This window comes from Tachyglossus aculeatus, chromosome 22 (genome assembly GCF_015852505.1).
Source record: "Tachyglossus aculeatus isolate mTacAcu1 chromosome 22, mTacAcu1.pri, whole genome shotgun sequence".
Classification (NCBI taxonomy): Eukaryota; Metazoa; Chordata; class Mammalia; order Monotremata; family Tachyglossidae; genus Tachyglossus; species Tachyglossus aculeatus.
In genome coordinates this window covers 33,995,107-34,007,914 of record NC_052087.1, presented here as the reverse complement: position 1 = coordinate 34,007,914, position 12,808 = coordinate 33,995,107, and the positions used below count along the sequence as shown (strand labels likewise).

Genomic DNA, 12,808 nt, shown 5'->3' with positions numbered 1-12,808 from the left:
CCTCTGACTCCAAAGCCTGTGCACTTTCCACTGAGCAACGTTGCTTCTCTAGGGATGGTAGGGATGGCAGGGGGAGGAAGAGCCCACAAAGGAGACTGAAAATGAATGGCTGGAGAGATAATTGGAGAACCAGGAGAGGACAGAGTCTGTGAAGCCAAGGTTGGATAATGTGTTGAGGAGAAGGTGGAGGGAGGGGGGGGTCCACAGTGTCGAAGGCAGCTGAGAGGTCGAGGAGGATTAGGATAGAGTAGGAGCCTTTGGATTTGGCAAGAAGGCGGTCATTGGTGACCTTTGAGAGGGCAGTTTCGGTGGAATGTAGGGGATGGAAGCCAGATTGGAGGGGGTCGAGGAGAGAGTTGGCATTGAGGAAATCGAGGCAGAGGGTGTAGATGACTCGTTCAAAGAGTTTGGAAAGGAATGGTAGGAGGGAGATACGGTGATGACTAGAAGGGGAGATGGGGTCAAGAGAGGCATGTTTGAAGGCAGAGGGGAAGGAACCAGTGGAGAGTGGGAAGTTGAAGATGGAAGTTAAGGAGGGGAGGTGGGAAGGGGCAAGAGATTTCATAAGATGAGAGGGAATGGGGTCAGAAGCACAGGTGGCTGGAGTAAAACTTGAGAGGAGGGAGGAGATCTCATCAGAAGATACTGCTGGGAAGGATGGGAGAGTAGCAGAGAGGGTTGAAAGCAGGGGGTTAGAGAAGGGGAAGGAGTCACTTTGGGGAGCTCAAACTTGATGGAGTTCATTTTACCAATGAAGTAGGAGGTCAGATCTTTGGGGGTGAGGGATGGAGGAGGGGGAGGAACAGGGGGCCTGAGAAGGGAGTTAAATGTACAGAAGAGCTGACGGGAATGATGGGCATGGGTGTCAATAAGGGAGGAGAAATAGTTTTGCCTGGCAGAGGAGAGGGCGGAGTTAAGGCAGGAGAGGATAAACTTGAACAAGGTTGGCTTGGTGTTTAGACTTTCGCCAGCAGCGTTCAGCAGCTCGAGCATAAGATCGAAGGAGGTGGACAGTGGCAGTGATACAAGGTGGGTAGGGACCGTCTCTATGTGTTGCCAACTTGTACTTCCCAAGAGCTTAGTACAGTGCTCTGCACACAGTAACCACTCAATAAATATGATTGAATGAATGAAAGGCTGTGGGTTAGTGGCGCGAGAGCGGTGAAGGGAAAGGGGACCAAGCGAGTTGAGTTGAGTAGAGAGGGTAGAGTTGAGAGCAGTAATCTGGTGCCAACCTGGATTCTTCCCTAGGCTTTCAAGAGACACCAGGACCTTACCTCTGGATCCCCAGGGAAAGCTGTACCTTGATGCTTCTCCCTTTGATCCAGAGAGAGGCAGAGGTGCTAGGCTCAGGGGCTTACCTGATGTTGGCTGGGACTTGGGAGGGTAGCTACTCCTGGATCATGAGGAAATCTCATGGAGCTGGGATCCAGAAATCTTTCCCAAGAGGACAGTTCTTCCAAGATAATGTTTCAATTCCTCTTTTAATCTGTCAACCAAGGCTCCTGAATATTATAGCTGGAAGCATTTGGACCAAACCCAGTTACCCCTTTCACCCTTCTCTCAGGAAGTACCTAATCACACAGTATTAAAAAGAGTCAAACAATCGTATTTATTGAGCCCTTCCTGTGTGCAGAGCAATGTACTAAGTACTTGGGAGAGTAATAATGATAATGATAATGAAGGCATTTATTAAGCGCTTACTAGGTGCAAAGCACTGTTCTAAACCCTGGGGAGGTTACAAGGTGATCAGGTTGTCCAACAGGGGGCTGACATTCTCAATCCCCATTTGACAGATGAGGTAACTGAGGCCGAGAGAAGTTAAGTGACTTGCCCAAAGTCACACAGCCAACAATTGGTAGAGCTGGAATTTGAACCCATGACTTCTGACTCCCAAGCCGTGCTCTTTCTACTGAGTCAATAAGAGAGTTGGTAGATATGCTCCCTGCCCCCAAGGAGGTTCCAGTCTAGAGGAATATTGATCTGTCATTGACTGTGAACAACTATGATTCTAGTTTGAATCGTTCTCCAGGTATTTCTCTTCTTGACCTTGGAAGACTGGGTAGTGGGTGAATGTCTCGGGGAAGAAACACCACGGTGGTTACCGAGTTCATCCTCCTGGGATTCTCAGACCATCCAGAGCTCAAGATTTTCCTCTTTGTGTTGTTCTTAGCCATCTACCTTGTGACTCTCACCTGGAACCTGGGGCTCAGCAGCCTGATCAAGGTCTCCCCACATCTCCACATCCCCATGTATTTCTTCCTCCGTCATTTGTCCTTCATAGACATGGGTTTCTCATCTACTGTCATCCCCAAGATGCTCTCAGACTTCTTCAAGGAGCAGAGGACCATTTCCTTCCTGGGCTGTGTCACTCAGTATTGTTTCTTCAGTGGGTTTGGGCTGACTGAATGTTGTATCCTGGCTGCCATGGCGTATGATCGTTATGCAGCCATCTGTACCCCACTGCTGTACACGACCGTCATGTCTCCCTCCCTCTGTAGAAAAATGGTGGTTGCGGCCTATATGGGGGGATTCCTCAGTGGCCTGACTCAAACGGGCTTATTGTACCGGCAGGACTTCTGTGGCCCCAACGTTGTCCATCACTTCTTCTGTGACCTCCTTCCTCTGCTGGCTCTGTCCTGTTCTGACACTTCCACCACCCAAGTTGTGGTCTTCGTTGTGGGAGTGATCATTGGAATGATATCCGTGCTTGTGGTCCTCCTGTCCTACGGTTATATCACTGTGGCTGTTCTGATGATCCGCTCGGCGAGAGGCAGGTCCAAGACTTTCGCCACCTGTGCCTCTCACCTGACCACCGTGATCCTCTATTATGGTTCCGGTTTCTTTGTGTACATGCGTCTAAACTCCAGCTACTCCGAGAACCGGGACAAGGTGGTGTCGCTCTTCTACACGCTGTTGATCCCCATGCTGAACCCGCTTATCTACAGTCTGAGGAACAGAGAGATTCTGGACACCTTGAAGCGAGTCAAGGAGAAAAAGGTAGTGCTCTTTCAGTGCCATTCACCCTTTTGAAGCTTAAGAGAAGCCTGGGTCGGAGCCAGCTGAGAAGCAGGCTGGCCTAGGAGAAAGAGCACAGGCCCGGGAGTCGGAAGACGTGGGTCCTAATCCCGGCTCTGCTGCTTGTCTGTCGTGTGACTTTGGGCAAGTCACCGAACTTCTCTGTGCCTCAGTTTCCTCATCTGTAAACTGAAGAGTCAATACCTGTTCTGCTTCCTATTTATATTGTGAACCCCATGTGGGACTGTGTTCCATCTATATCTATACCCAGTGCTTGGTACATAGTAAGCACTTAACAGAGACCACGACTGTTATTATGCTTTCTGCATAGTCACCCAGGGACAGCTATCTGGATTAATGACAATATTTATTTTCTTCTCAACTCTCCCATCTCAACAGACATGGGTTATATATTCACTGTTTGACATAAGGTGGTTTTTGACTTTATTGTGTAAGAAGTCAAAATGCATTTCTTGGCCATGTACAAAGTTTAATTTTTGTTCTTTCCCCCTTAGACTGTGAGCCCCATGTGACTGTGTCTGATATGATGGTACTGTATCTCCCTGTGCTTGGCAAAATATTTGATATATAATAAGCATTTAGCAAATACTACCGTAATTATTATTATTGCTGCTGTTGGGTGGTTTTTTAAATGAGACACCGAATTTGACCCAAAATTCAAAGACTGAAGACCTCATGTCAAAGAGTCAAAAGGAGCAAGACAAAGCAGGGTCTCTCACCGATATTACCGATTAATCAATCAATCAATGGTATTTATTAAGCACTTATTCCTTGTAAAGCACTGTACTAAGCACTTGGCAGAGTATAATTGAATAGAGTTGGTAGACATGTTCCCTGCACACAAACAGCTTGAATCCTAGAGGGGGAGACAGATATTAATAGAAATAAATATACTACGGATATGTACGTAAGTACGGTGGCTAATGGTGGGGTGATTGCCAGATGCTCAAAGGGTACAGAGTTATGATCCTATGAAACCTTTTCCAGTAGGGCAGGGCTGGCCTTTCAAGGTGGACAATGACCCACTAATCGTAAGCAGGTAGGCCTAGTGGATTGAGCAGGAGCCTAGAGGTCAGAAAGATCTGGGTTTGAATCCTGGCTCTGCCACTTGTCTGCTGTGAGAGCTTGAGCAAATCACTTAAACTTCTCTGGCCTTCAGTTACCTCATCTGTAAAATGAGGAATAAGACTGTGAGTCCAATGTAGACACGGATTGGGTCCAACCTGATTAACTGTGTTGTGCCCCCTTATTGCCACAAGCAGAGTTGTTTACCTATGGGAAGTGATCATCTTCTCACCCCCACCCCGTCGGGACCTGATTAGTGTAATGGATACAACACAGGCCCAGCTGTCAGAAGGCCGTGGATTCTAATCTGACCTTCACCACTACATCTTTCCAGGGTTTAACATGCCACAGTCAGGAAATCCCAACTCAGTGGGGACAGAGAACAGCTCTTCAACACCATCCCTAAGGCTGTTCCTCACAGCACTGCCTGGAACAAGGTGAGGGGGAAAGGAATCGATAAGGGCTCAATACACCAAATGAATCCCCCTCCTGAAGAACTACGTTTTATTCTCTCACACCACTTTGATCAGCCATTGAAGCATCTTCCTCCGTCAACTTGATCACCACCTTAAAGAAAGTCTAGACTTCCTGGGACACTTTGTAAATGTTGCATTACTTCCTCAACCCATTTTGCCCGTGAATCACCTTTTGAAGACAATGAAACTGACATCATAGTAATAATAATAATGACATTTATTGAGCGCTTACTATGTGCAAAGCACTGTTCTAAGCGTATATCTGACCTTCTACAAGGCCCCAAATCAATGAATGGTATTCATTGAGCATTTGAGTGCAGAGAAATGTACTAAACATTTGGGAAAGAATGAGGGGAGGGAGCATGTCTAATGTTTTGTACCCTTCTAAGTGCTTAATACAGAGCTCTGCCCACAGTCAGAATTCCAAAAATACCATTTACTGATGGGATGAGAGAAGAAAAAGAAACACAGCTGGGCTCTCAAGCATCTTATAGAAGGCAGATAGGCATAGATCAATCTATGGTATTTATGGAGTGTTCACTGAGGGCAGAGCACTGTACTAAGTGCTTGGGAGAGTACAAAACAACAAAGTTGGGAGACACGTTCCCTGCCCACAACGAGCTTACTGTCTAAAGATGACATAGAAATGAGAGCTTCTCTTAGATTACTATTAACAGTTTATTGAGGTTTTACTGGATGATAAGCTCACAAATTCTATCCATCATCACCAGGGTTTCAATTTACTCAGCTTGTTCTATTCCCAGTTCCACCTCTTACATGTTCTGTTAACTTGGGCCATGAATTTTGGTTAGGGAAGGGATTCACAGGATAGAGCAGGAGCCTAGGAGTCAAAAGGACCTGGGAGCAGAGGCAGTGATGATTTATCACCAGCCTCAGTGGTCCCTCCTGGATCCACCCTAGGGCGCTGACCCCAGCACACCCTAGTTAGGTACCTTTTCGGCAGAGCGCAGCTGGGAGAGATTCACTCCACCCATGCTTCTCCTATTCCCCTCTCCAGTCGCAACCCTCCATAGCCAACTAACTCTAAACATGATGGGCAGCACATACAAACCTTTGTTTGCTTTGGTCAGGCGACTGAGAACATACCTAGGGCATCTATCATACTTGCCCAAGGTCACAGAGCAGGTAAGTGGCAGAGACTGTATTAGATGTCCCTCTCTACAGGTAGGTAATCTTTTCCAGAAAATGGCAGTGATACGCTATGCTCGCCTGGTTGGTCAGTGGATTACGGATGCCCAGCTTCCAGATCCACTTCCCCCCGGAATTAAATCCATGGGTAAGCAGCTGACCCTTGTAACCCAGAGGGAAAGTTTAAACAGCCCAGAGTGAGCTTGGATTACCTGAGGATTCCCGGTCCAAAGCTCTGTAAATGACTTGCTGAGTACAAGAGAGGAAAAATGGATCAAGGGCCTGTTCATCTGGGCTAGAGGTCGGTATGTGCGTGCAAACCACCCCGCAGTTAGGCGAGACATTGGGCCCTTAGCGGATGTAATAACTTTGTTCATGGGACTCTAGGGGGATGGAATAACTTTAGGTCAGGGTTTGTGAATGTTTCGGGCACTGGAGCCATAGCTTTCATAGCAAGACTTGGTGTGTCCATTTCTTTCATTCATCTGTACCTGGATCTGAGTGCCCACAGGCAAAACCCCTCCTTTCAGAGCACATGAGCAAGTTACTTCACTTCTTTGTGCCTCAATTACCTCATCTGCCAAACGGGGATTGAGACTGTGAGCCCCATAGGGGACAGGGACTGTGTCCAACCCAATTTGCTTGTATCCACCCCAGCACTTAGTACAGTGCCTGGCACATAGTAAGCACTTAACAAATACAATTATTGCTATTAATTATCCTAGAGAGGTGGAGGGAATGCTCTTTCCTTGCACACAAGATATAAGACTATTTATGCCATGTGGGACATGAACTGTGTCCAACCTGATTAGCTTGTATCTACCCAGTGCCTGGCACATAGTAGGTACTCAACAACTGCCATACAAACATAATCATCCTGCTGATTGACCAGACCCAGCTTTGTTCAGAAGTGCCCTACAAATGTTTATAGAGAACCAATCTATTAATCAATAATCATAGTTATTGAGCACTTACTCTGTGTAGAGAATAGTACTAAGCGCTTGGGAGAGTATAACAGAACAGAGAACGGATAGTGGCAGCCATCCTAAATCTAAGACCACAACTACCTCATCTGTCCTAAGGGGATTAAGACTCTGAGCACTATATGGGACAAGGACTGTGTCTAACCCGATGAACTTGTATCTACTCCAATGCTTAGTACAGTGACCAGCACATAACAATCAGTTGACAAATACTCTCTTTTAAAAATAGAACCTCACAGTCTACTTTTTATACCCTCCTTATCCCTTGTGTGTAGATATTTTTTCATTTTAAAAATGTATTTTGACCCTTCCAGTTGCAACAGTTTTTTTGTAAACTCCAGAACCCTTTGTAAGTGTAAGCTCCTTGAGGGCAGGGACTGCAGTACTTTGTTATTCTGTATTTCCCAAGCGCCTGGTACAGTGCCCCTGGCAAGCTGCTGTTGTAGTCTTATGCTGCTGAGTCGCGTCCGAACCATAGTGACGCCATGGACACATCTCTCCCAGAATGTCCCACCTCCATTTGCAATCACCCTGGTAGTGGATCCATAGGGCTTTCTTGGTAAAAATGCAGAAGAGGTTTACCATTGCCTCCTTCCATGCAGTAAACCTGAGTCTATACCTAAACCCGAGTCTAAGCCCTCAACTCTCTCCCCTGTCGCTACTACCCAGCATAGGTGAGTTTTGACTTGTAGCAGATTGCCTTCCACTTGCTAGTCCCCAAGCTAGCATTGGAATAGGTATGCCTGCTTGACTCTCCCTCCCATAGTTGAGACTGGTAGAGGACTGGAAACTCTCTTCATGTGACCCTGAGAGGTGTCCCCACCCCAGAAAGTAGACACTGAATGAATACTATTACCTATGACAACAAAACTGCATTTCCAGCGGCATATGCATTGAGAGTAGAATACCACTACCACCACTATCAATGGTGACCTCTTTGATTATAAAAAAGATGTATGATATATATATATATACATTAATATATATTATACCTATACAAAGTCAGACATTTGAAAGAACCACCTACTTGAGTAATACTGCATTGTACGCATTGGATGCTTATAAAAACTAAGATATTCATGTTCTACTTCCATAATTAAAATAGGTCTAGAGGTTCCAGAGCAAATGTTGCCCTAAATTAAGCATTGACCATCTCACACGACCCATAAATGAAGCCCCATTTGAATCTAGTTCACCAAAGCAAAAACTTGGAGCTAGAAGGAACTGGCCCAATGGGAAAAGCCCCTAAAACTCTCCACCCTCCACTGAGCATAATTAACTCATGGAAAGAAATAATTCTAATGATTTGTTTTCTCCTGGTCTTGGACCCATAAGGGAGGGACAGGGAAATCTCAGAGGAGAAGGGTAGCTAAATCTTGACACTTTAAAACCATCCTTATGCCATAGCCTTTATGGCCACTTTGACAACCACAGAGAAGTCTTGTGAGGGCTCACTCTCCTCAGTTAACATCGGTTTCCCAAAGTGAGAATGTGAGAGAGGCCACCTCGGCTCAGACGAGGTCTCTGGGGGTGAGGGTAAAGATTTTGTGAACTGAGGAGTCCCCACAATCCTTCCCCTTCTCCTCTTTTCCTCCTCCTCATCCTTCTCCTCTTCCTGCTTCACCACCTTCTCTTTTTCCTTCTTCTCCTCCTCGACCTGAAGACAATGGTGAGGTAAAAGAACGGCCCTGCCCAGCAAGTAACAGGGTGAGTCCAATTGCTTTACTTTTCCTCTTCTAGCCATTTCTCAAGGCTATTATATGAAACTTTCATGAAACTCTTTATTCCCCCTACCCCAAGGAATAATAATAATAATATTTGTTAAGCTCATTGCAGGCAGGGAAGTCATCTATGAACTCCGTTATACTGCTATCTTCTACTCTCTCAAGAGCTTAGAAACATACTCTGAACACAGTAAGTGCTTAATAAATATAATTAAGTACTTCTTATGTGCCAAACATTGTACTAAGATGTAAGCTATCGCCAAGATCCACCCTTTCCTCTCCATCCAAACTACTACCCTGCTGGTTCAATACATCATCCTATCCCAACTGCATTACTGCATCAGCCTCCTCTCTGATCTCCCATCCTCCTGTTTCTCCCCATTTCAATCTATACTTCACGCTGCTGCCCGAATCGTCATTGTGCAGAAATGCTCTGGGCATGTTACTCCCCTCCTCAAAAATCTCCAGTGTCTACCAATCAACCTATGCATCAGGCAGAAACTCCTCACCCTGGGCTTCAAGGCTGTCCATCACCTCACCCCCTCCTACCTCACCTCCCTTCTCTCCTTCTCCAGCCCAGCCCGCACCCTCCGCTCCTCTGTCGCTCACCTCCTCACTGGGCCTTGTTCTCGCCTGTCCTACCATCGACCCCCAGCCCACGTCATCTCCCTGGCCTGGAATTCCCTCCCTCCCCACATCTGCCAAGCTAGCTCTCTTCCTCCCTTCAAGGCCCTACTGAGAGCTCACCTCCTCCAGGAAGCCTTCCCAGACTGAGCCCCCTCCTTCCTCTCCCCCTCCCCTCCCTCACCATCCCCCCAACTTACCTCCTTCCCTTCCCCACAGCACCTGTATATATGTACATATGTTTGTACATATTTATTACTCTATTTATTTATTTTACTTGTACATATTTATTCTATTTATTTTATTTTGTTAATATGTTTTGTTTTGTTCTCTGTCTCCCCCTTCTAGACTGTGACCCCACTGTTGGGTAGTGACCGTCTTTATATCTTGCAAACTTGTACTTCCCAAGCGCTTAGTACAGTGCTCTGCACACAGTAGGTGCTCAATAAATACTATTGAATGAATGAATGAAGAAATTATGGCCATTTTCAAGATGGGAATGCTGAGGGCTAAGAAAACACAGTGATTTGGCCAAGGTTATGAGGGGATCCAGTGGCTTAGAGTAGTTGGTCTGTGAACCCCTGCTTCCTCTTAGGTGAATGAGAGTATGGTTGACAGCATCCTGCTCTGTTTGAGGTCCATTGGATGCACTCTAACAATGGATGGTGAGTCAAAGTGGAATGGGATAAGGCTTTTTATCTCAAAGATAAAACGTAATAGGTAACTTACATTGCAAATCTGTCCTGACTTTGAATGGGCATCGATTTTGAGGTACTTGGGAGAGTACGATATAACAGAGTTGGTAGCCATACTCTCGGTTAGCTAAATCTTGACACTTTAAAACCATCCTTCTGCCACCTTCTGCCATAGCCTTTATGGCCACTTTGACAACCACAGAGAAGAACTCTTGTGAGGACTCACTCTCCTCATTTAACATTGGTTGCCCAAAGTGAGAATGAGAGAGGGGCCTCCTCGGCTCAGACGAGGTCTCTGGGGGTGTGGATGAATATTTGTGAACTGAGGAGGCCCCACAGTCCTTCCGATCCTCCTCCTCCACCTCCTCCTCATCCCTCTCCTCTTCCTCCTTCACCTCCTCCTCTTTTTCCTTCTTCTCCTCCTCTGCCTGAAGAAAATGGTGAGGTGAGAGAACTGCCCTGCCCAGCATGTAACTGGGTGAGTCCAATTGCTTCACTTTTCCTCTCCAAGCCATTTCTCCAAGCTATTGTATGAAACTTTCAGGAAACTCCTTATTCCCCCTACCCCAAGGAATAATAACAATACTATTTGTCAGGCTCATTGCAGGCAAGGAATGTGTCTATGAACTCGTCTATGAACTCTATGATACTGTTATTTAGACTCTCTCCAGAGCTAAGAACCATACTCTGCACAAAGTAAGTGCTCAATAAATATAACTAAGTACTTCTTAAATGCCTTCTTATAGTAATATAATTTTTTAAGAATTATATAAAAATATATTATTATTCTTATAATAATATCTTCTTATTGTACTAAGAGCTAAGCTATATGCAAGCCAATCAGGTTGAACATAGTTCCTGTCCTACATGGGGCTCACAGTCTATTGAATCCCCATTTAAAGATGAGGAACCTGAAGCACAGAGAACTTCAATCTAAGTAGGCTCTGTATGCAAATAAGAAGGCATTCTTTAAATTATGGCCATTTGCAAGATGGGAATGCTGAGGGCTAAGAAAACAAATTGATTTGGCCAAGGTTATGAGGGGAGCCAATGGCATAGAATAGTTGGTTTGTGAACCCTTGCTTCCTCTTAGGTGCATGAAATTATTGTTGACAGGGTCCTGCTCTGTCCGAGTTCCACTGGATGCACTCTAACAATGGATGGTGAGGCAAAGTGGAATGGGCTAAGGCCTTTTATCTCAAAGGTAAAATAGAATAGGCCATCTTACATTGCAACTCTGTTCTGACTTTGAATGGGCACTGATTTTGAGGGACTTGGGAGAGTACAATAGAACAGAGTTGGTAGACATGCTCCCTGCCCACAAGGAGCTTCCAGTCTAGAGGGAGATTGATCTGTCACTGACTGTGAACAACTGTGATTCCAGTTGGAACTGCTCTCCAGGTGTTTCTCTTCTTGACCTTGGAAGACCGGGGAGCGGGTGAATGTCTCGGGGAAGAAACACTACGGTGGTTACCGAGTTCATCCTCCTGGGATTCTCAGACCATCCAGAGCTCAGGACATTCCTTTATGTGTTGTTCTTAGTCATCTACCTTGTGACTGTCACCTGGAACCTGGGACTCAGCAGCCTGATCAAGATCTCTCCACATCTCCAAATCCCCATGTATTTCTTCCTCCGTCATTTGTCCTTCACAGACATGGGCTTCTCTTCTACCGTCATCCCCAAGATGCTCTCAGACTTCTTCAAGGAGCAGACGACCATTTCCTTCATGGGCTGTGTCACTCAGTATTTTGTCTTCAGTGGGTTTGGGCTGACTGAATGTTGTATCCTGGCTGCTATGGCATACGATCGCTATGCGGCCATCTGTACCCCACTGCTGTACACGACCGTCATGTCTCCCTCCGTCTGTAGGAAAATGGTGGTTGCAGCCTATATGGGGGGATTCCTCAGCGGCCTGACTCAAACGGGCTTATTGTACCAGCAGGACTTCTGCGGGCCCAATGTTATCCATCACTTCTTCTGTGACCTCCGTCCTCTGCTGGCTCTGTCCTGCTCTGACACTTCCACCACCCAAGTCGTGGCCTTCGTTGTGGGCGTGATCATTGGAATGATGTCGGTGCTTGTGGTCCTCCTGTCCTACGGTTATATCACTGTGGCTGTTCTGATGATCCGCTCGGCGAGAGGCAGGTACAAGACCTTCGCCACCTGTGCCTCTCACCTGACCTGCGTGATCCTCTACTATGGCTCAGGGTTCTTTGTGTACATGCGTCTAAACTCCAGCTACTCTGAGAGCCGGGACAAGGTGGTGTCGCTGTTCTACTCGATGTTGATTCCCATGGTGAACCCGCTTATCTACAGTCTGAGGAACAGAGAGATTCTGGACACCTTGAAGAGACTGAAGGAGAAAAAGGTAGTGGTGCTCTTTCAGTGCCTTTCACCCTTTTGAAGCTTAGAAGAAGCCTGGGTCAGAGACAGCTGTGAAGCAGGCTGGCCTAGTAGAAAGAGCACAGGCCCGGGAGTCAGAAGACTCTTACTCCTGGCTCTGCTGCTTGTCTGTTGTGTGACTTTGGGTAAGTCACCTAAGTTCTCTGTGCTTTGGTTTCCTCATCCGTAAATGAAGAGTCAATCTCTGTTCTCCCTCCTATTTAGATTGTAGACCCCATGTGGGACTGTATTCCACCTGTATCTATCCCTAGTGCTTGGCACATAGTAAGCACTTAACAAAGATCAATCAATCAATCAATCAATCATATTTATTGAGCGCTTACTGTGTGCAGAGCACTGTACTAAGCGCTTGGAAAGTACATTAGGCTTTCTGCAGAATCACCCAGGGACAGCTATTTGGATTCATAAAAATATTTGTTTTCTTCTCAACTCTCCCATCTCAACAGACATGGGTTACATATTCACTGTTTGGCCTCAGGTGGCTATTGACTTTATTGATAAGAAGTCGAAATGCATTTCTGGGCCATGTACAAATTTTATTTTTTGTTCTTTCCCCCTAAACTGTGAGCACCATGTGACTGTGCCTGATCTGATGGTATTATATCTCCTCGGTGCTTGACAAAATATTTGAAATATAGTAAGCACTTAG

General features: G+C 46.0%; 2 protein-coding genes across 2 annotated transcripts; both read left to right on the top strand.

The window, feature by feature from the left end:
• The first annotated feature begins 2,073 nt into the window (after nucleotides 1–2,073).
• On the top strand, nucleotides 2,074–3,774 carry LOC119944103 (olfactory receptor 5A2-like). Its single transcript, XM_038765324.1, has 2 exons — nucleotides 2,074–3,000; nucleotides 3,703–3,774. Exons 1-2 carry the CDS (start codon nucleotides 2,074–2,076, stop codon nucleotides 3,772–3,774), a joined length of 999 nt encoding a protein of 332 aa, XP_038621252.1.
• Nucleotides 3,775–11,197: 7,423 nt separating this feature from the next.
• On the top strand, nucleotides 11,198–12,160 carry LOC119944102 (olfactory receptor 5A2-like). The gene has a single exon (XM_038765322.1). The coding sequence runs from the start codon at nucleotides 11,198–11,200 to the stop codon at nucleotides 12,158–12,160; it is 963 nt and encodes a 320-aa protein (XP_038621250.1).
• The last annotated feature ends 648 nt before the right edge of the window (nucleotides 12,161–12,808 follow it).